Source organism: Felis catus, chromosome A3, assembly GCF_018350175.1.
Source record: "Felis catus isolate Fca126 chromosome A3, F.catus_Fca126_mat1.0, whole genome shotgun sequence".
NCBI lineage: Eukaryota > Metazoa > Chordata > Mammalia > Carnivora > Felidae > Felis > Felis catus.
In genome coordinates, this window is record NC_058370.1 from 18,764,694 (window position 1) to 18,787,260 (window position 22,567).

The 22,567-nt window shown below is 46.2% G+C and overlaps 1 protein-coding gene across 7 annotated transcripts in view; it reads left to right on the forward strand.

Moving 5' to 3' along the window:
• The window catches only part of CHD6 (chromodomain helicase DNA binding protein 6), a 205,477-nt gene that overhangs the window by 145,831 nt on the left and 37,079 nt on the right, over positions 1-22,567 (forward strand). For all 7 annotated transcript variants that reach the window (XM_023251244.2, XM_023251248.2, XM_023251247.2 and 4 more), the window contains 10 exons: positions 1,842-2,006; positions 3,312-3,491; positions 4,555-4,665; positions 6,636-6,838; positions 7,514-7,713; positions 8,409-8,568; positions 13,153-13,242; positions 13,918-14,021; positions 19,235-19,364; positions 20,998-21,058. In XM_023251244.2, the coding sequence (XP_023107012.1) occupies positions 1,842-2,006; positions 3,312-3,491; positions 4,555-4,665; positions 6,636-6,838; positions 7,514-7,713; positions 8,409-8,568; positions 13,153-13,242; positions 13,918-14,021; positions 19,235-19,364; positions 20,998-21,058 (1,404 nt within the window). The remainder of the gene's footprint in view (positions 1-1,841; positions 2,007-3,311; positions 3,492-4,554; positions 4,666-6,635; positions 6,839-7,513; positions 7,714-8,408; positions 8,569-13,152; positions 13,243-13,917; positions 14,022-19,234; positions 19,365-20,997; positions 21,059-22,567) is intronic.

Genomic DNA, 22,567 nt, shown 5'->3' on the forward strand with positions numbered 1-22,567 from the left:
TTGTAAGTGGAGCATGCATACTTAGTGGGATATAGCCCTGAGAGGAGGAAAACAAAGATCTTGCATTGTTCTCAGTAATTATGTTTTGGGGGGTTCCTGATGGTACAGTTTTTCTGAGACTCTTATATACATTGTGGGATAAATCAAATGAATAATGATATTCGTGTGGTTGAGAATTGAGCTTTTTGACATGGTTAAAAAAGAGATACAGATGTGTGGTTGGTGAAGTTAAAGTCCCATGGTTATAAATTTGAATTAAGTTGATCTCATGACATATTTTGTCTTGTATATGCACATAATTGTATACACTATACACACCCAAACACTTCTGTTTTTGCCCACTGAATAGGTCTAGAAACAATGACCTACTTAGAGGAGATGCAGGAACCAGAGGAACTTGTTTAACACCACAGCCAGAATACAGGTGGCAACATGTGAGCCCTGAGAAGCTAGAGGACAGACACCTGGTCTCTCCAACAAAAAAACCTGCATTTGAAAAAGGAGAGGTCAAAGGCAAGGGATATCTACAGAATGAGAGAGACTTGAGCTCTATCAGTCCGGTACAACGTATGGGCCCTATTTGCATCCTGATCCAAATAAGCGTACTTATTAATACACATGAGATAAGCAGGGAAATTGGGACGTTGATGAGATTGTTAGTACCAATGTTCATGTTTTGAGGTGTGGCAACAGCATTATTTTACAAGAGTCCTTATATTTAGAATTATATATTGAGGGGCGTCTGGGTGGTTCAGTCAGTTAAGCGTCCGACTCTTGATTTCCACACAGGTCGTGATCTCGCAGTTTGTGAGCTCAAGCCCCACGTCAGGCTCTGCACTGACAGTGTGGAGCCTGCTTGGGATTCTCTCTCTTTCCTCCTCTCTCTCTGCCCCTCCCCTGCTCGCTCTCTATCCATCTATCCATCTCTCTATCTCTATCCATCTCTCTATCTATCTCTCAAAATAATAAATAAACTTTAAATAAATAAATAGATAAATAATAAATAAACTTAAATACTAAAAACAAAATAAACTTTAAAAAAATCAGCACTGATTAAAAAAAAGAATTATATATTGAAATACATAAGTATGGGAGCGCCTGGGTGGCTCAGTCAGTTAAGCGTCCAACTTTGGCTTAGGTCATGATCTCATGGTTTGTGGGTTTGAGCCCTGCATCGGGCTCTGTGCTGACAGCTTGCTTAGAGCCTGGAGCCTGCTTCGGATTCTGTGTCTCCCTGTCTCACTCTGCCCCTCCCCTGCTCGCATTGTCTCTCTCTGTGTCTCTCAAAAATAAATAAATGTAAAAAAATTTTTTTTTGAAATACATAAGTATGAAACCATAGGATGCCTAGGATTTGCTTCATAATAGTCTTGGAGGGTGGGAACATAGTAGAGATTGAAAAAAAAAAAAATGGATCATCCATAAGAGGTCATTCTGCTTTTTCTCTACTTTGGTCTTTGTGTGAAAATTTCTTTCTAGTAAGATGAAAAAGTTAAAAAACTGGTGTTGCCAGCTCTGAGGCATTTGCCCAGAAAGCAGGACAGCATCCTGGGAATGAGTAGCTGCATTCAGCCCGCAAGCTGGGGAGTGTAGGAAGTCATGTCCTTCTCATCACTTTATCCCAGCATGTGGTAGTCACTCAATAAATAATGCGTGAAGAAATGAGTGAGTTTGGAGGGGCAGCCGACATCTGGGTGAATTTTCTTCCAAAATTGGTCCCGTGACTCATAACTGTGAGAGCTGGCCACTCACGCCACATGGCATTTAAGCATTTCCCTGTTCCTTGGGCTGTTGCCATTATATCTGGTGACGGGATATGTATGACCTTCCTTCCTTCCCAGGCTCAGGCCCGATGTCACCGGATAGGCCAGAGCAAAGCCGTGAAGGTGTATCGTCTCATTACTCGGAACTCCTATGAACGGGAAATGTTTGACAAAGCCAGCCTAAAGCTGGGCCTGGACAAGGCTGTTCTTCAGGACATAAACCGAAAGGGCAGCACCAATGGGGTGAGTATGACGGGACCTGCTCAGAGCCCCCCAGGACACTCGCCACACAGCCCGGGCCCCTCTGGGGTCTCCCTTCTTACAGCTGTTTTAAGATTCACTTTCACTAAATTAAATCCGGTTGCACATCTTTGTTGAGTCATTCCCCACAGCAGAGGATAATTCAGGGTCAGGTCTCTGCTTTTACAGATGGATAAAGGAAATCTGTAGGCGCAGTGGTGTGGTAGGATTGCCCAGCATGCAGTAACGTTTCGGTAAGCAGAATTTTTAACAGTGCCCATTAGAAGTCCGTAGATCTTAACGTTTAACACTCTGAATATCTATTGTCACCATGTCTTATCTCATACTCCAGACTTTGAGCTTCCTGAGGGTATAATGAAACCTATTTTATCTGTATCACCCATGGCCCCTAACAGTACTTGGCATATTAAAGATATTCAATGCATGATGGTCAGTGAAAAAAAAAATGAATAAGTTAGCAGCTTGCAATATGGCAGTTAATAAAATCTTTTCCCCCCTACACAGGGATAAAAAATGCAGCTAAGATTCTTAAATTGTATTAAGTTATAGGCCAACAAAACAGAGTATCTCCTTAATCTCTGGACTCAGGGCATCAAAGGTTGAGAATTAAAACCTTCCAGTGAGTTGTCTTCAGTCCAGATGTTCTGTATCCTCTTAGCTATGCATGTGTTGCTAAGTTTAATACTTCAGCTCACCAGTGCTGGGAGTCCTGGAACTCCCTCTTGTGATTGGTAGAGAGAGAACCAGATTCTTAATTAGAACCAGGAAAGGGTGTTTTGAACTCCCATTTCCTGTTTTCAACAAGCAATTGAGAAGATCACACTTGGCACAGGACCCTTTCTTTAGTTGAGAAATGACATCATTTCCAATACTCATGTATTTATTTAATAATGAATAAATCATCATTCTGTAGCTTGTTTAGTACATCTGGAGGTTTTTAAAGGTACAGACTCAAACTAAAGCATTAAACATACCTTCTTCAGTGGTGCATAATTTCAATAGCTTGTGACATGTGATAATAATCAATGTCCTGAGGAATGTTAGGGCCATTGGGTCATGTGCTGGCTTTGATTCCAGAGCTCCCTATAGAGGATTATCTGTCTGCCCTCCCCATAGTTTTCTTGAGTATCTTTATCTGGGCTCTAATTTTCTAAAACTTGTGGCCCGTATCTTTAGTCTTCCGACATGTACAGTTAGTGGAGGAAGTGGATCATGAAGGCCAGATTTTAGGCTGTTTTTCTCCTGTGCATTTTCCACATTGTGAGTAGCCTTTGGTGACCTGTCCAGGTACAACAGCTCTCAAAAATGGAAGTAGAGGACTTGCTCCGGAAAGGGGCTTATGGAGCCCTGATGGATGAGGAAGATGAAGGCTCCAAATTCTGTGAAGAAGACATAGACCAGATTCTGCAGAGGAGAACCCACACCATCACCATCCAGTCTGAAGGGAAAGGATCTACTTTTGCCAAGGTATGGCACCTTTCTCCAGAGTCCGTGTCAGAATGGGAGCAAAAAGAAAACACTGTTCTTTGACCTTCACCAGCCAGGCTTTGTTTTTTCAATATGCAAACTGTTGAGATTATCTGTCTACAGATAATCTGGGTTTTGTGTGAGACAGAAAATACAGACTCTTTAGAGGGTTTCTGAGTAATGAGTCAGAAGCTATAGAAAGAAAACCCCACTCCTGACCAGTGGAAGCTGATCTCCAGCAGACAGGACAGACACTTCGGTTTACAGTTTGCACCGTTCACTGTTTGCAAAGACTGCTCCAAAACCTTTGAATGGTCATCTGGATTTCCTTGTAGAGCACCCCGTGATCACTGTCCACGCAGTGAAATTCCGCTGAACCCTCCATTCCTCAAACTGAAGCAAGGGTTTTTGCTCGTTCCATGAGAAAAGATGTTAGTCTAGATTCCCAGCTGCTACTCTAGGTGCCTCTTTCCCCTGCTCTTCACCTCACTGGATTTCAAATTTGACTGATGAGGCCACTTACCAAATCACTTTCAGGTGTCTCCGGCCGTGGGCTCTGGGAGCTTTGTGGCCTGTTTGAGTCTCCTGTTTGATGGCTTATGTAGGACTTCCTCAGTAGGACATTTTGTGCTTTATAAGTGCCTGGTCATCTCAGTATACCTCATACTGCCCAACCCCGGTGCGTTTCCCAAAGCAGACATTTGGAAAGTGGTGAACTGAAAGAAAAATTGCATCTAGGGAAGTCTCACAAAGCAACCCTTTTGCAGGGAGCTAGACACCAAGTAACACATTGCCATTGTGTTCCAGGGCATTCTTCCTGCTTCCAAGTTTAAGTTCCAAAAAATGATCCTGGAGGTGGAAATTGTAATATCCTTACCCAATCTTTAAAAAAAGAACAGCCTTGAGATTTTCACATTCATTTGGGAGGCTCTTTTAGGGGTTTTGGCTTCAAATGCAATTGGAGAACATACTTGGGATTCTGGTAAATTTGAAATAATGCAGGTGGTATTATCAGCTTGTACTGTGTTCAAGAGCAGTTTATTGACTTCTGTTATCTTCACAGGCTAGCTTTGTGGCTTCAGGAAACAGGACAGATATTTCCTTAGATGACCCAAACTTTTGGCAGAAATGGGCTAAAATAGCTGAATTGGACACCGAAGCAAAGAATGAAAAGGTACAATACTGAGAATGTTCTCTTCCATTGTACATTTTGCTGTGGCTTGTAGGACCATAAATTCCCACATGGCTCAAGTCATTATTCACTCCTGAGCCTTAGTTCTTAAGTGAGATCCTATATGTAACACACTTAAAGCATGCTTGACACATAGAGCTTGATAAATGTTCACTGTTACAATTTTTTTTTTAAGGTTTATTTGTTATTGAGAGACAGAGAAACAGCATGAGCATGGGAGGGGCAGAGAGAGGGAGAGACACAGAATCCGAAGCAGGCTCCAGGCTCTGAGCTGTCAGCCCAGAGCCCAATGTGGGGCTCAAACTCACAAACTGCGAGATCATGACCTGAGCTGAAGTTGGACACTCAACCGACTGAGCCACCCAGGTGCCTCTTACTGTTAACAATTTTAAAATGACTTCTTGGGACCTACAGTCTGTTGGGCACCTGGGAAATGCGACAAAGGCAATTAGAACTGGAACTGGCCACACAGGTCAAGTTCAGCCCTCAGACCCAGGCCAGCATCCCATCTTGGCAAGGGACTATTTTACCTCTGCCTCAACACTTCCTGTGAAAGAAACTTTACCTCTGACAGATACTCCAGGGGAGGCTAAGCAGGATGAAGGGGTTTGTTGGTCTCTCCTCCATTCTCTCTGTACCTCGAATTTTCTAACTTCTGAACATGAGAAAGAGAGTAGCTGTGGAATGAAACCGGAGTCCGATGTCAGTCTGCCCCTGACTGCATGCCTCTTCTGGGCAAGGCAGTTGACCGCACTGAGACAAGTGAGCAAGACATGTGACAAAAAGAGGTGGTGATGCCCCTTTGCAGAGTTGGGAGATAAGGTTTGTGAATACACCTGCCTCGCCTGTTGGGAGGCACCCCTGAAATGTTCATCTCCCTTCCCTCCATCTCTGGCCCTGTCCTCACTCCAGAGTGCCCACACATCACTTTCTACTGGTCTTCTTGGGTGAATGTTGAACTCTCGTGAACCCACAAGCTCAGGAGACAGTCCCTGCTCCTATCTAGCTGATGCAGTAACTCACACCCAGCCTTAACTCTTCTGTCCCATCCCCAGAGCTTTCTCAGTCCAACCTGTTTTCTTTAGTAGGAAGAGTCTGAAGTCCCTTGAGTAACCTGTTTAGTAAAACCTGTTTTATAAGGTGACAATCCAGAAGTTACTCTGTGCACAGGATGGCGGGTGAGGGCGAGAGGAAAAAGCTCTTGTCGTAGAGACGTTTAGAAGCAGCTGGAGCATGGAAGGCGGAAAGCAAAGTGACTGAAGCAGGAGTGATGCCCCAATGTATCTGGGCTACACAGAGCTTAGCCAAGCTTTAGGAAGAGGTGTGGGGGTGAAGGGGTAAGGAGCAGGAATGGCGGGGACTGGAAAAGAAGTGATGGTTCTGGTAGGGGAGCTGCCAGAAGGAGTTGAAGATCCTGGGCTGGAGATTATGTCTTCAGTGAAAGACAAAAGGTTAGGAGTTAGCGCCCATGGAAGGCAGAGAATGAAGTGGCAAGAAATGTATGCGTCTTGAGAAAGTCGCCGAGCAGATGGAACTGTCCGACTCATCCTGTCTCCGGAGCGCAGGCTGCCTCTGCATGCTGGGCAGAACAGCTGGGGTGCCCCACTCTTGCCTTTTTGGCAAGAGCAGCCGCCACTCTGGGTGCTGGGGGGCCTTGCCTGCCATCCGCCTGCACTGTTAGAAAGACTACAGAAACAGCAGATGGTGGCAGCCGGCGCCGGGGGCTTGAGGAACACTCCAACTCCAGCGAGTCTCAGAGAATCCCCTCTGCTTGTCGTGGACACGGCAGGTGTGCTGGGAAGAGCCTTACCTGCTGGAGGACGAGGCCGGGGTGTGGTTCTCTGCCGGATGTGTCCTCGGGACCCAGGACCAGCGACAGGGTGTGTGTATGCATCGTGATGGGGGAAGAACGAAGAAGGGTCCTCTCCCCAACTTTTCCTCTCTGTTTCTAGGAGAGCTTAGTGATCGACCGGCCTCGAGTGAGAAAGCAGACCAAACACTACAACTCCTTTGAGGAGGATGAGCTCATGGAGTTCTCGGAGCTAGACAGCGACTCAGACGAAAGGCCCACGAGGTCCAGACGCCTCAATGACAAAACCCGGCGCTACCTCCGAGCCGAGTGTTTCCGGGTAGAGAAGAACCTGCTCATCTTTGGGTGGGTATTGGCCTGGACTGTGTGTTGCTGTTTTCCAGCCCCTGAGATTTGTCCAGTTTGTGTCTCTAGTCACCTCTAGCGCTCCGGGCTGACGGAAGACCCGTTAGAGCAGGAGAGAACCGTGCTTTTCGCCCATGGCCCCCCCTCGGTTGTTGTACGCTCTGCTGCCATATTGTAGACGCGCCATGATTTTCTCATGTGCTTGTCACGGCAAATCTCTGTTACTAATTTGTTGCCTGGTACTGATTTCCTGCTTTCCCCCCACCGAGGATATATATGGAGTCAGCACAGCAGATGTTGCGGTTAGGGCATGATTCGTGCAGGGCTCTGGTTCTAGTTGAAGTACGAGGTTTAGTTTCTGGGAGCTCACCATTGCTTTTGAATACTGCAGCTGGACTGTCTTAATCCCAAATTTATTCCCCTCTCCAAATAGTTTTGTCCCTCCCTTGTTAACATTCAAGTGGCCATATGAAGCTCTCAGGGTCCAGGTCACCTCGGTGACCCTCGGTGTGATACAGCATGTGGTCCTTGAAGGCCTTTCAGGGCAAAGCCCTCAGGGTGACTAGCAGACTCAGCAGACGATGAGAAGCACTCCTGGCACCTGTTTGTCCTGCAGTGTTGAGGGCACACGTGGCCCTTCCTCCCTCCAACGCCCTTCTGTGTTTCCACTCCCAGCTGGGGCCGGTGGAAGGACATCCTGACCCACGGGCGGTTCAAGTGGCATCTGAATGAGAAGGACATGGAGATGATTTGCCGGGCCCTGCTGGTCTACTGTGTCAAGCATTACAAGGGGGACGAGAAGATCAAGAGCTTCATTTGGGAACTGATCACACCTACCAAAGACGGGCAGGCCCAGACCCTCCAGAACCACTCAGGTGAGCGGCGGCAGGGCTGGCCTGAGAAGCGGCAGCTCCTGTGTGCTCCCGTCCTTCTGCATTGCCCAGGTTGCTGTGCTTTGGGAGGCTTCTCTTCCTCAGATGTTATCTGAGAATGTTAGCTGTGGGAGAGCAAGAGGTTTCCTTCAGTTCTCCCTCAGGATGATCCAGTGCTGCCTGTAGTATTTTGCGGGAGTACAGTTGGGCCCGCATGCCAGTCCTGTGTGCTGACCAGAGCATCCCGAGGGTTCCCTCACGGAACTGGGGTCACGCCATGTGCTCTGGTTTTTCTCTGGCATGTCACTGTTGTGCCCCAGTTCTACCTGTCTCTGCCTTTTCTTGTGCTGTGCTTCTCCTTCCCTGTGCTTGGCCACAGCTCACGTTCACGTTTCGGACCGAGCATCCCTTTTTCCCTGGCTGGGTTGTGAGTTCCCGAGGGGTGCAGGTGATGTTCTTAGTCTGCATGGGGTGCTCAGTAAATTCTTACTGCCTGACTGAACATTCCTGGAGTTTACTGAGCTGGAGCCCAGGCAGATCTCCTCACCACTAGCACTACTTGGTTGGCCGAGGAGGGGGGTCTGTCACGTAGGGCCGCCATGCACAGCCTGGCTGCCTCCTTGCAACCCTAAGCCCAACTCTGTTCTGCCCCCATGTTTAAAGTTGCCTAGGCTCATGGGCCTTCCTTTCTGTTTCAGGGTTGTCTGCTCCAGTCCCCAGAGGGAGGAAGGGGAAGAAGACGAAGAACCAGCTGCTGCTCCCTGAGTTGAAGAATGCAGACTGGCTGGCCACCTGCAACCCCGAGGTGGTCTTGCATGATGACGGCTATAAGAAACACCTCAAACAGCACTGCAACAAGTGAGTGTGCCCCTCCCCATCCTTCGCGGCAGTTCCATTCAGACCGTTCAGGCTCCTGGGATCCCCTCGGGGCTGTGGGGGACCACCTGATGCTCCTGTACCACCATGCAGGGTCTGAAAAGGCAGGGTATGTGGTCTAAACTGGTTGGGATCCCTTCACATAAAGCCTGTCTCCCTCCTTTGGCAACATCTCCTCTCCCCCAGAACCTGGACTCTCTACCATTGCCCCTTATACCCCTGAGGGGACTTCTGACCTGACTGTCAAAATCCAGTTAGGACATTGTGATTTTACTGCTTCCTCTCCTTTCCCTTTCTCTCCTTCTGCCCCTGAGGTCACATTAGCAAGAGCAGAAGACTGGCCTTAGTGGCCACTACTCTCAGCCCCACTCCCCCATGCCAGGTTGCTTCCTCTTCTGATTTGCTGTTGCCATTCATGGCCTCCAGGCATTTGACAGACTTGCATTTGAGATATTACCCTTTATATCCCTGGGCCAACACCGTGCAGGGTGGATGGCAGGGCAAAGGAAAGAGTGATGGAAAATGAAACTGCTCTTGTGAAGTTTAGTTTGGGGAGTTAGAGGGCACTCAGCCACCAAACAGTGACAAGTTGCACGTGGATATTTGCATCACCGTACGGAGTATCTATCAGGACGAAAAGGACCCTTGGAAACCACCTAGCCCAGCTTCGTAGGCCTTGCAGGCATGTCTCCCCAGCACTCCTGCTCGGCAGTGAGAAGGTCTCTGCTGCCGTACCTCTGGGTACAACCTTCTAAGTTAAGTGAGAAGTAAGCGTTTGTCAACTTACAAATTAGTGTGTCTTCCCTGTGACATCAACCTAATGGTCCTGCGGTGGTTGTCAGGTTGTGTTCTTCACCATTTACAGATGAAGTCTGATCCTTTTCCCTTCATCTTTCCAAATCTTTGAAGATAGGTCTCGTGCCCAAAACAGTAACAAAAACCGTGCACAGAAGGACAGGCTCTTTGGGACAGTAGTTCTCAAGCTGAGAATTAAAGGGCGCGTGCTGTTGATGGTAGAACCTGCCTGGGAGAGGACCTGGTAGCATGTGCCATGGGACTGACTCAGAGTCACCCTGTAGGGGGACAGACAGAAACAGGAGGCTGCCTAGCTAAGAGGACTCCTAGGAGATCTTGTACTGCAGGCTGAGGATTCTCTTGTAGATTAAGCAGCCATGCTTCTTTAATAAGTGAGACATGTAGTAAAAAAATGACGTTTGGGGAGAAAACTTTATCTGGCAACAGTGAGATGGACTGGGTAAACCGAGAGCTAAGTGGCCATCTAGGAGAGTTCTGTCGTAATGTAAGTATGGATCATAAGGATCTAGAGGAAGGTGCCAACTGTAGAATTGGGGAGAAAGGGTCGACTATGACACAGCTAGGGAATAACCCGTAATATGTGATAAGGAATATAGAAAGCAGCTAACTCATGACTGTGAGTCTTACCGGCTAGGAGAATAACAGTACTTGTAGCTGTGACAGAATCAGAGTCCTTACATTCACTCAACAGTGAGGTGCAAGGTGAAGGACTCGGGTTGTACCCTGCTAAGTGACAGTGGCAGTGTGTGGCTCTTCCATTCCTTACTGCACATGTGGGTGTGGGGCACTGAAAACAGGCTGAGCTGGAGAAGTTGGCATAGAACTTCCCTTGATACCTGCAGAGATGATCACAGCTGATGAACAGAACCAGTTTGGACCTTTGAGGAATTCCTTAACATTTCTAACCGCCATCCCCAAGACTTTTCCTGAATGTGTGCCTGATGCTGGGAATCAAAGAACACTGCAATAGGGGCCCCTGGCTGGCCCAGTCAGTGGAGTGTGCGATTCTTGTTCTCGGGGTTGTGAGTTAGAGCCCCACACTGGATGTAGATTACTGTTAAAAAAAATAAAATCTTTAAAAAAAAGAGAAAAGAATGCAGTAAAGCATTTATCTGAGTTCAGAGATGCTGACTATGTTTATTATTCTGAATCCAAAGGGGACAACTGTCCTCTTTAGTCCTGGCTCAGCAAGAGCCAGCAGGGACCTTGCAGCTCTTGCACTCAGCATGGGAGTTCTGGGGGCAGGACCCTGCCAGGGAGTCTGCAGCTTGTGCTCGAGCCTTCCTAGCGATGGGAGCTTACCATTTCTCTGCAAGGCTCATTTAATTACCAGATTCTAATTAATCACCCTTCTATGTATTGAATCTGAAGTCTGCTTCCTTGAAACTTCCACCCTTTGATCTTGGGTCCTGGTTTGCCCTGAGGTACGTTGGAGAACAGGCAGAATTCTTTCAGCAAAAGTGGACTGGGAGCTTCTAGAATTGCAGGCTCTGTTAGCAGATTTATTGCCACCCTCATACCAGATAAAGGTTGAGACAGGGTCTGGGGTCAGGACTGCCTGGATTTATGAGCAGGTGAATTTTTAACCTCTTTGTGCCTTCTGCCTTCTTTCTTTCATCTAGAAAATGAGGATAATAATAGTTTCCATCTAGAAAATGAGGGTAATAATAGTTTCCATCTCTTAGCATTGTTGTTTGGATTAAGTGAGCTAATACATGCTGCCATGTGATAAGTACTCAAACCATTGTTCAGTAGTAGTAGTGGTATAGTATTTAGGGACAGGAAATTGTCAGCAAAAGAACTTTAAAAAGTTAAATAACAGCTGTTTCAGATCCAGGCTATGAGAAGTCAGAGGAGACCTGGTGACATGCTCTGCTTCCTAATCTGGGTCCTGGATTCACATGTGTGTTCAGTTTGGAAATTCATCAAGCTGTATGTTTATCTAAGGTGCACTTCCTGGAAGTGTATTTCATATCAACAAAATGTGGTGTTGTGTTTTATTTTAAAGAAAGAGATGAAGGAAAGAGCAGTAATGCCACCGAAATATTGGTGGGTTTTGTCTGGCTGAAGTAAGGGTGTTACAAACGTGCCCCAGTCCTCCTTCCCTTTGAGTTTAGATGCCAGCTGGGGTTATCCTCTCACTCGGGGAGGAGCTGCCCATCTGTCCTCTGAATTGATTTCTTTCTCATTTGGAGAATAAGTGAATACTGTTCACTTAAAATTCTATTCTCTCATGCCATAGATGCTACCAAGTGTCACCACATTTCGGTTTAAAGAAGTAGAGACCACTCTATCTTACATCATCAGGAAAACCTTCCTCTGATTGGGCTAGATGTAAGCAGGCTGGGATTCCCATATCTAAGACCTCCTCACTGAAGTTCTTACTGAGGAGGCCAGCAGGCACTGTCAGCAAGGTAGAACGATCAACGACTGTTGTAAATTCGTAGAGCTCTTATTATCTGAGCTTTAAAAAAAATAAACCTTGAAATTATTTGAGTTGACTGACAGCTGAGGTAAGGAATGGCATACCAGAAAAATAAGGGTTCTTTCCATTCTAAAAATTGTGTGTGTGTTGCCACCTACTACTCGAGCCCAGAGTGGCACTTTATGTGTTTTTTAAAAATTGCCAAAAATAACCTTTCCTCCCACCTCCAATTCCCATTTCCCCCTCCAGAGGCAGCCACTGCTAACCAGGTTCTTCCAGAGATACTCTGGGCATGGACCAGCTTAGATGAATGTACATCCTCCTTTTATTCTCCCAGAAATAATGTGTATTTTACATACTATTCATGCTCTGCGCTGTTTCTCTTTCTCTTTTTAAAATAACTTAGATGGAGGTCTGTCCCTATCTGTGTAAGTAGGCCTTTATTTTTAATAGCTAGCCTTTAGTCTTGACTGGTATTGTACAAGTTACAAGTACTCTTCTAAACTTCTTTGCACTTTAGCCGTGAATATGAAGCCTCTCCCTGAATGGGGCCAGCTTCTCTGTGCCTACCCTTACCTTCACCCCGTTTTGCATACGTCGACTCCCAGGGTCATCTTCCGTGCTGTAGTTCTTTCGTGGTTGGTCTCATTTCACTGTTAGACTGCTGTGGGCTCCTCAAGAACAGGCTTGCTTTTGCTCTGTGCCTCACAGTACCCAGCATGGTGCAGGGCACACAGTAGTTGCCCAACAAACACTTACTTCCTTGTCTCGGACATGTTTGGCGCATGCCCTCCCTTGGAGCTTGAGTATGCTCTGAGCAGAATCCAGGGAACTGAGCACCTCAGGAGAAAAGGCATGATTACTGTCTGGGAGTATTGCCATGAAAAAGACTTGTAAATATCCATTTTTAATACATGCAAATGCAACGGAAAACAGCACCATTCAACATGACCTGCTCTTCAGTAGATCAATAAACTGGTAACCAGCCTCTTGGAAGGCACCTCTGCCCTAGAGGTCATTATGGCCCCATAGAGGTGGTGTGTACTCTTGTGGATCTGGAGAAACAGTGTTTCTGCTGCCCTCCAGGGCTTACAGGGTGATTACAGGGCTGGTGAGATACATTTTTCCTTGCGAAGCGGGGATAATCACAGTAGCATCTGCCATCAATACCTTGGGTTTTGCTTTTCTAGTGCTTTCTCATACATTACTTCACATCATAATAACTTGGGAGCGTCCTGAATTTCCATGTGTCCACTTGGGGGTGGCAGGTTATAGGCAGCTCATGGGCTCTGATACGTTTGCATTGATGTGTTCACCTTTCACAGGGTCCTTTTGCGAGTCCGGATGCTGTACTACCTAAAAGCTGAAATACTGGGAGAGGCAGCTGATAAAGCGTTTGAAGGCACCCCTGCCAGGTAAAACAAGTCAGCGTGGCTCTTGGTGTTAAAGAGCTACCATATAGTCCCGTTCGTGGAGACGGACAAACCTACTTGTGCTTCAGGAGGCCCGTGTTTGCACCCAGCCAGGGGTCAGTTTCCTACGTGCCAGGAGGCCAGCTACTGTGAGACCTGTCCTCTGAACAGGCGGTCTTTATTTCCCTGCATGTACCAGTGCTGACTGTCTTGTTCTCAAACAGTGCTTGAGATCTCCACATGTTGAACCAGGATGATTTGGGCACTTTCCAACATTTGATTGTGTATGAGTTCAGCCAAGTGGAGAGTGTTCTACCTTCAGTTGACCAATGTATTGATGGCTTTTGCTGTGGTTCCCAACTGAAGATGGGCATTACCCATAAGGATCCCAAGCCCCAACCTAGACCTACTGATGAGTTCTCCAAGAGGTTCTTCAGGGTTCTGTGTCAGTCTAAGGTAGAGCCTAGAAATCAAGTACATGTATGAAATAGCTCACTGGGTGAATGTGATAAAGTCCTGGTTTAAGAAACCTTAGCCCACAGCCTTCTGAGTCCTTGTAACTTCAGCCTCTCAGCATGTGACTGGGGTGTAGCTTAATATCAGGGTTCAGCCAGTAGCTCTTGCATTGTTTTTTGTCTGTGTTGAAGGAACTCTGAGCCCATGCCCTTCCTTCCACAGGGAGCTAGACGTACCCCTGCCCGACATCGACTACATGGAGATCCCAGTGGATTGGTGGGATGCTGAGGCCGATAAGTCCCTTCTGATAGGCGTGTTCAAACACGGTGTGTATTTCAGTGCATGCTCTCCCTTTCCTGAGCAACTCCATAGCCTGCTGCATGTCTCTGGTAGAAAGTAAGCCTCACCTCTCCTCTGTCCTCTCAGATGAACGTGTGAGTCATGAAAATAGGGAGAACATTAATAATATCAGTGAGGAGCTTTGCAGAGAGCTGCTGTGGTTACAGAGAGCCTGTCCACACTGTCAGACCTTGGACTGCCTCATTCTCCTTCACTCTTAGAGTCCCAGTGTCTAACCTAATGCCTGGCACGTGTAGGCATGCAGCATTGCTTGAGTAAAAGAATAAGTAAATGGGAAAATGTTAGGTTTTAACCTTTCATATGTATGTAGAATTCTAAGATCAGTCTAGATAATCTACATATTCCTGGAGTACGTCTTTTTGCCTCACTGGTATAAAAATTTAAGAATACAAGATGGCATGGACATTGTTTTTTAAAAATACGGTAACTAAGAGTCTAGGGGACTGAGAGAAGTATTTGAGTAGCTTGGAAAAAAACTAAATAAGTGCCCCTGTCTTCACTTCTGGAACTGTCCTAGGCACCTGCCCTAGCCTTCAGCCAGCGGTTAAGGTGAATGATGGAAGCACCACGTGATAGTCACTGTATTGTGGCTGGTAGACCCCTTCCCTGCCCAGTGAAGTAACTGAAATCTTAAACTGGAGACCAGGACTCAAAGTGGGAAGAGTTGGTTATACTTGGCTTTCACTGTCAGCTCTGCCACTTACTAAATGTGGGACCTTGAGCAAATCATAAATTTCTCTGACCTGTTTCTTCACCTGTACCACGAGGATAGTATTGAAACAGCCTGCCCGGAGGGTTGTTTGAAGACTCTTTGAGACACTATATGTGGACTGCCTAGGGCAGTGCCAGGTGGTACGTGCCAGCGTAGGACATGTTCAGTGCTGCTCTGCCACTTATGTGCAGCCACTCGCTGCTCTGCCCGTGGAAAGTCGCTTTCTCACACAGCCCTCATCAGTAGGACTCAAATCTGGAGGCCAACCAGCCACGCTTCCTTAAGAGCCATGCCTGTACATATTTTAATGAGGAATCCCCCTCGACGCTTGGATTTGGGTGCTGCAGTGGGAGGTCAGGGCTGCTGAGAGCCCTTTGTCAAACCGCTGGTTTAGGTGGGAGCAGCGATGCTGTTGGCGAGAGCTGCCTGTGATGGTGGAAATGCCCTGTCTCTGTGCTGTCCGCTGTGTGGTCCACCAGCCACATGTGACTCTTGAGCACTTGAAATGTGACTGGTACATCTGAGCAACTATATTTTTAACTTTATGTAATTGTAATTAATTGAAATTTAAATAACCACATGTGGCTCCTCGTTGGGGCAGTGCAGGGCCAGAACTCACCTCTGCAGTGGGATGAAGAAGCAGTGACCTCTCGATTAAGCACAAGGAACCCACAGTACAACCAAAACTTGGTTTAATCTGATTTTGGAAAGAACTCAAAGGAAGACAAGTTGTTGGAGACAGGCAGTTTCAGAGCATCTGAACTCAGTGTGTGGGAAAGTCCATTGACCCTGGGTCTCCTATCGGCGGTAGTTTTAGGGTATGTTGCCTGACCCTTGGTGGAGAGAACGTGATGTGGAAAGACCTCACAACCTGAAGTCCCAGCATTGTGGCAGCCACACGCTTCACCTCCATCCTTCCTCCAACCCAGCGCACACACACCACAGACATACAGAAAGCCTGGGTGGATTCTGACAACAGTGTGAAGCCACCTAGCTACACATGAAACAAATAAAAGAAAATCCCCGAATGAAGAGGTTACTTAAAGCCAGAGCTGGAAGTTCACTGATAGGACAGCAAACCAGAGGGACTGGGTTTGTAATGCCCACACGCAAGAAAGAAACAAGCCCTCTGGGAAAGGAGGGCAAGAAGAAGCCCTTTGGCCCAAGGATGCAGAGCTGGAAGAACATGTTCATGGGAGATAAATTACGGACACGAAAGAGGAGAAAATGTGGAAGATAGAATGAGGTTGCCTTGTAAGCAGTAAAACAAGATATCCCAGACCAATGCTAACAACAAACAAAAACAAAACACAAGAGACCTAGTGTGGCAAGATCAGTGTCCTGCAAAAGGTCTTTAAGGAAAGGATAGTTTGGGATAAAGAAGGTCGTTATACTTTGCTGATAAGTGTAGTTCCTTACAAAGGTGTGGCTAGCAGGGTAACCTCAGAATGTGTAAGAAGACAGGACTCTAAGTGGAGCCAAGACCCTTTCTCTCTTAGGAAAGGCAAATTAACGCTGGCACCATACCTATTAGTTTTTTTGTCCCTGATGAAGGCTTAGGGTAGTGGATTAATCAGTTGATCTTAGTCTTATACTGGAAATGTTCAAGGGCCAGTCAGATGATGTCTAAGGTAACTTCCATGTCTAATGCTCTTCTGCTCTATGAAACAGTTTGGGAGGGTATAAGTTAGTAACTCCTAAGTGTTTCCTGAGCACACTCGTGCAGTCTTACGATGATGCATCACCCACTCCTTTCAGATTCCCCCAGATTGCCAGTTGAGGTGAACTCACTGTCAAAATCAGGGCTGAGGGCATGTGTGCGATGCCTACAGTGGCTCATTGTGGCATACAATGACTAGCAGACACACTATAAAGATGGGAAAACCCAGCCTCCGTACCCAGTGCTGGGGGACTAGACCTAAACCACACATGCGTACCTGGCTCACTCCTGCATAGAACTAGCCCTCTTTAGCTGGATGGTAACATTGGTTCTACCTAGATGACATTGTACAGATGCTTGTGGTTGGTTTCATGTGCTCATCCTCCTTGGCGTCTTATAGAATCCACATTGGATCCTGCCCCTGGCCAAATGCCCATCGGACATTCCATGAGCATAGGCTCATCTGGAGAATACACCTGATGACCCCTGTATAACTTAGCCCACATAACATGTCTTACCAGGTCTTACCAGCTGACAGTCAAGCTTCCAGACACCCAAGCCATCTGGTGTTCACTTTTCAGGGATTTCTGGCAGGAAGCCCTCTGCCTCGCCTTCATCCTGTGGAGGCCTAAGTATGAGCTGCGGCGCTACAGCCATTTTCTTTGTTAAGAAACACACAGCCGTTCATCGTCTGTAGTTTTGTGGCTCTTTTAGTCTGCCCCAGACATAGCCCGCTACAACCCTACTTAGATTAGAAGGATATAGCCATGGTTGCATCTCCAAGCTGACCCCTGGGGAAGAATTGCCTGAACCTTTGGTTGTTTGCAACAAGAAGGGCCCTGTAGCAAACCTCTTCTGAATGATGCTCCTGACAGCTGTCAGTTGTGTTAACTGACTACAGCCCTCTAGGGCAGCCTGTGTTTAAAAAGTTCATCAAGATAAGGAGTTTAGTATTTTTGTTCATGTTCTGCAAGCAGCCCACACCCTCAAAGGCCGTCATCTACTATGTATTTATTGGTACTGCTCTTCCAGCTCCTGCGACTCTGCAGGGAGGTTGTCGGGTTTTCTAGGGAACTGAATCCGTCATTCCTCCTTGCCACCAGCTTCGTAGCTCACTGAGAAATAGGAGTGCAAAATCTCTCTAGACTTGAGAGCCACACAAGACAGAGAAGGGCTGCACGACAGAAGCGTCCCCAGGTAGTCGGCTGCTGAAAGAACTGCTTCATGCCCTTGTTGAGCCCAGAGCACCGGAGGGCAGGACACATGGTCCTCAGTAGTAAAGGACTGGTGGAGGAGGTTTTCAGCCTCTCACCTATCGGATGAAGCACCTCTCTTTTCATGGGGAGCAGCAGGTGGAGCTAGCGGCAGGAATTTCCTCAAGGCAGCAGGAGCATGGAGGGCCTTTGTTTTCCTGTGAGCTGAGGTAGGACACAGGGAGAGGGTACGAATGGCTCTGCCTACAACGATTATTGGAGGAGAATCTGGGCAAAGCTGACTCCTGCAGTCTTTTCTCGAGCGTGCACGGTGTTGGGCCCCACGCTGGGTACTGAATGTGTACTGATAAGAAACAGACCCAGGTTCTTTTCCTAAGGAGCCCACAATCACATGTGACTGACAGTAATCAAGTAATCGCCCTGAGGAATAGTGAGTAAAGAACATAAGGCATCGCAGTTTCTCCTGCCATATGCCTCATGTGGGCAGCACCTGTCATTGAGATGGCACAAGAGTCACTTTGGATTAAAAGATAAAGTACCTGCAGCTCCTCAGAGAACAAGTTCCAGGTGCTGCCTACAGGGTGGAGGACAGAAGTGCGTCAACAGTGATGGTAGAACAGAAGCCAACAAGGAGGTGAAGCACCCAGCAAAGTAAAACAAAGTCTGTTATTAGCACCCATGCTGGCTCTCATTTTAGGTACAGCATTTTCCATCACGGGGGTCTCTGTGTATGTACTCCAGAGCTAGAAATGGACCTTGCTTCCTAGGAGCAACATGGAAAGGGTTTTGACGATCCTGAAGGAGTTTCACCCAAGATAATTTGCTATAACAATAGATTTGGATCGTGTATGTTACCAAATCCTGTCTCATTATAAGATGGCATTAGGTTTAGTAAAATAGTAACAAATTCTCAAGCCTGGGATTATCACAGTAAAAGTGATGTTATCTCACGGTTTTGGCTTCCTTTTGGGAGTCTCTTCTGCATCAAAAATGCTCATCCTGTGTTTGACTTTTGGGATGTGATGAGGTTAGGTAATTCCAAAGCCCTGGCCAGTAGATTAGGATTTCATACTGAGTTGATGATTATGGAAGCAATAGGTCGGTTTTAATCTGATTAACAACCACAGCAGCCCTCCCTGTGTCTTATCCCCTGCATGCATCACTTTGTTCAGTTGCTGTTCCTAACACATGGGATGGTATTGGACTATCAGAAAACAGGGCCCGTTCAGGAGGTAACAAGTTGTCCGGAGTTGGGGGTTGAGGGGAAGAAGCTATAGAACCAACTTGCCTGATTACTTTTGCTGTCCAAAAGAAGTAAACGAGTAAGTGTTGTATCTAGGCCTTGTATCTCTTTACGGACACAGAATACGTGCATAAGCTTTTATTTTTGGTCAAGCACTACTCAGGGCATCTACTTTAGCTCAAGGATATTCCTCTGATAGGATATCTGATAGGATTCTATTAATCTTAAATAGTGTTTTTTTGATTGTTTTATTTTTCATTTAATAAGCAAAACAAAAATGGCTGTCCAGGGCCCAGGGTAGATTTGGGGAGTTCTAACCTATCATCTGACATTTCTCTGCCCCCGATCAGGGTATGAGAGGTACAATGCCATGCGAGCAGACCCAGCACTTTGCTTCCTGGAGAAAGTCGGGATGCCAGATGAGAAGTCTCTTTCTGCAGAACAGGGTGTTACAGAGGGGACCTCAGACATTCCCGAGCGGTGAGTCATCTGTGAGGTGACAGATTTTGCCATGAATCTATGACCCCTTCCACATATCCAGCATTCTGCTAGCCTCTCCCAGCATCTCCCTTCAATCTTGCCCTCTGGGAACTACTTTTCAAAACTGCTGCATTGGTTATGTTCTGTTATACCTTAGGCCTTTTTGACTTCCAAGCATTTTGAACCAAATACCAGTTCCTGTTCTTCATGGATTCCCCAAGCTGCCCACCATCCTACCCAACTCATCTCTTACTTGATCAGAGGATTCTTGAGGATGAATTCAGCTAGACCTCTCATACCTAACAGAAACTAAGAGGTACCCCAAGTACAGGCTTCCTGATCTTGAAATTCCTCAGATGAAATTCTGGCATTATTTAAGAATGCGTTGTCCATGAGTAAGGTGGATTTAGGAACCACTGCTTGATGGCTGTGGCATTTAGGCCTTGTTTATGGGTCGTGTGCAAAAAAAAGGTATGAAAACGTCTCCTTTGAGTTTTATCTACTGTTGGCATAACTCCCAAATGTGTAAATTCATAAGAGAGCTAAATAAACAGCCAGAAACTGGTGCTCCAAAATATATATATTTGGAAAACATAATACATATCTCTTAGCTTGTGTTTGGTAAACTTTGAGCTCATCTTCTCCCCAAAAGTAGCAAATATCGCTTTGCATTGCCTAGGACTGCGGCCAGGCCTAGCCAGGAGCTCCTAACCACCTGTTAAAGCCAACAAAAGAGTGAAAAGCATTTTTCATCTGTCCTTAACCCCTAATGAAAACTTAAGCTACTGTAACATTCTCTGTACCAAAGAGAATTTCCTGTGAGCAGATAATAAAGATACATTTGGAAAGATGTTAACAGAAGCCCGAGTGGTGATACTAATACTGGATGTGAGGGGAAGGCACTACGTGGGTGAGGTAGAATGGGGCAGAAAGCTTACATTTTTGTGGGTGGCTCTTTTTTGTGTGGTTAAGCAGTAAAGGTGGGAGATTGTACTGCCTCCAGGACCTGAGCAGCAACAATAAGAGTATTTGAGATAGGAACACTTCAAAGCTAGTTTTAAGACAAATCATGAAAAACAGGCGTCAGCAATAGTTAAGCTCACAGGACAGAAGACATTGGGCAGCTCAGCTCAAGGCAGGTGTCTGATGGGAAAGAGGGAAAAATGTCTTTCCTTAATAGCAGTGGCAGCCCCGTTTCCTCCCAAGGAAGTGAATGCCACCAGGTAAGGGATTCTGCATGAAGCTTCACCCCACTGTGATTAGGGGTGGGGGGTTGTTGCACAGGCCTCAACCTCTGGAGTCTCTTCTTTCATCAAAGACCCATGTTCAGGAAACTCTGGATGGGCAGTAATGCTCTTGTTTGTGACAGTATCACTGTCGAACAGCCGGCCTCTAAACTTGTCTGAGAAGATCCTGAGTCTCATGCTGAAGTCTTAGTACTGAGTGGAGGTTCTTGCCCGTAGACGTTATGACACTAGGAGAAAAAAAAAAAAACAACAGATGTTGAGGCCTGTGGGAAAAGGGATCCACTAATATTTTGTAGTCAGTGATTTAGATGGTTTTCTTACAAGCATCCTGGTTGCAAAATAGCTCCTAGGTGGTGCGTGATGCTTTTTATTTTACTTTTATTTAGAGGCAACACGGATAAAGAAGACAACACTGAAGACAAGTTAGATGGCCTGCAGAAACAAATGGTGAGTCACATGTGCTGTGTTCGTCCACACAGTCCTTACTTAGTGTCGAGAGAAACCCCCATCTTGGCAGTGGGCTTGGGGATTTTATTATAAAAATTCTCAACATACAGACTGCATTGCACTTTCATTCTAGTGAGCTTTTGATTTTCATATAACTATAGATTTTAGATGCGTTTGTGAGATACCTTACAGAGTGATCCCACGTACTTTTTATCCGGTTTCCCACCAGGGGAACATCTTGCAAAACTGTAGTACAGAATCACAACCAGGGTGCTGACATTGATAGAGTCAAGATAGGACGTTTCCGTGACCACAAAGGTCCATCGTGTTGCCCCGTTACAGCCACATTCACTTCCCTCCTACCTTCACCTCCTCTTTAATCCATGGCAACCACTAACCTCTTCTCCATTTCTATGATTTATCATTTTAAGATTATTACTTAAGATATATAATAAGAGGTGGGGTGCTTGGGTGTCTCAGTCAGTTAAGCATTGAACTCTTGATTTCAGCTCAGGTCATGATCTCATTGTTTGTGAGTTCGACCCCACATTGGTCTCTGTGCTGACAGTGCAGAGCCTGCTAAGGATTCTGTCTCCCTCTCTCTCTCTGTTCCTCCCCAACTTGCTCTCTCAAAAATAAATAAACTATTTTTTAGATATAAGATATAAGAATTTAAGAACATACATTATCTTTAAAATTTTTTTTAATGTTTTTATTTATTTTTGAGAGAGAGCACAAGCAGGGGACCAGCAGAGAGAAAGGCAGACACAGGATCAGAAGCAGGCTCCAGGCTCTGAGCTGTCAGCACAGAGCCCGACGTGGGGCTCGAAACCACAAACCACAAGACCATGATCTGAGCTGAAGTCGGACGCTTAACCGACTGAGCCACCCAGGCACCCTAAGAATATACACATTAAATGGAAACATACACTGTGTGACCTTTGGGGATTGGCTTTTGTCACGCAGCGTAATTCCCTGTATACCGATCCAGGTTGTTTTCTGTAACAGTAATTCCCTTTTCGTTGCTGCATAGCAGTCCTTGGTATGGATGTCCCACTTTGTTTTACCATTCATCCATGTGCAGGATATGTGCATTGTCTCCAGTTTTCGACTATTACAGATACCTCTGTAAACGTTTGCATACAGATGTTGTGTGACTGTACATTTCCAATTCTGTGGGATAGACGTCCAGAAGTACGATTGCTGGGTCATACGGTTGTTGTGTGTTTAGTTTTTTTTTTTAAAAACTGCCCAGCTGTTTCCAGAGTGGCTGTACCACTTCACATTCCCACCGGCCATGTAGGAGTGGTGCACTTCCTCATCTTTTATTAGCTTTCAGTGTTGTCACCATTTATCTTTTTATAGGTTTAATTGCTACCTGGAAGCCTCTTCGGTGAAATGTTTCTTCGTGTCCTTTGCCCATTTTTTAAATGCATTGTTTGTTTCTTTGTTTTCCTGTTGGTATTTGAGAGTTCTTTATATAATCCAGATACAAGTCTTTTGTCAGAC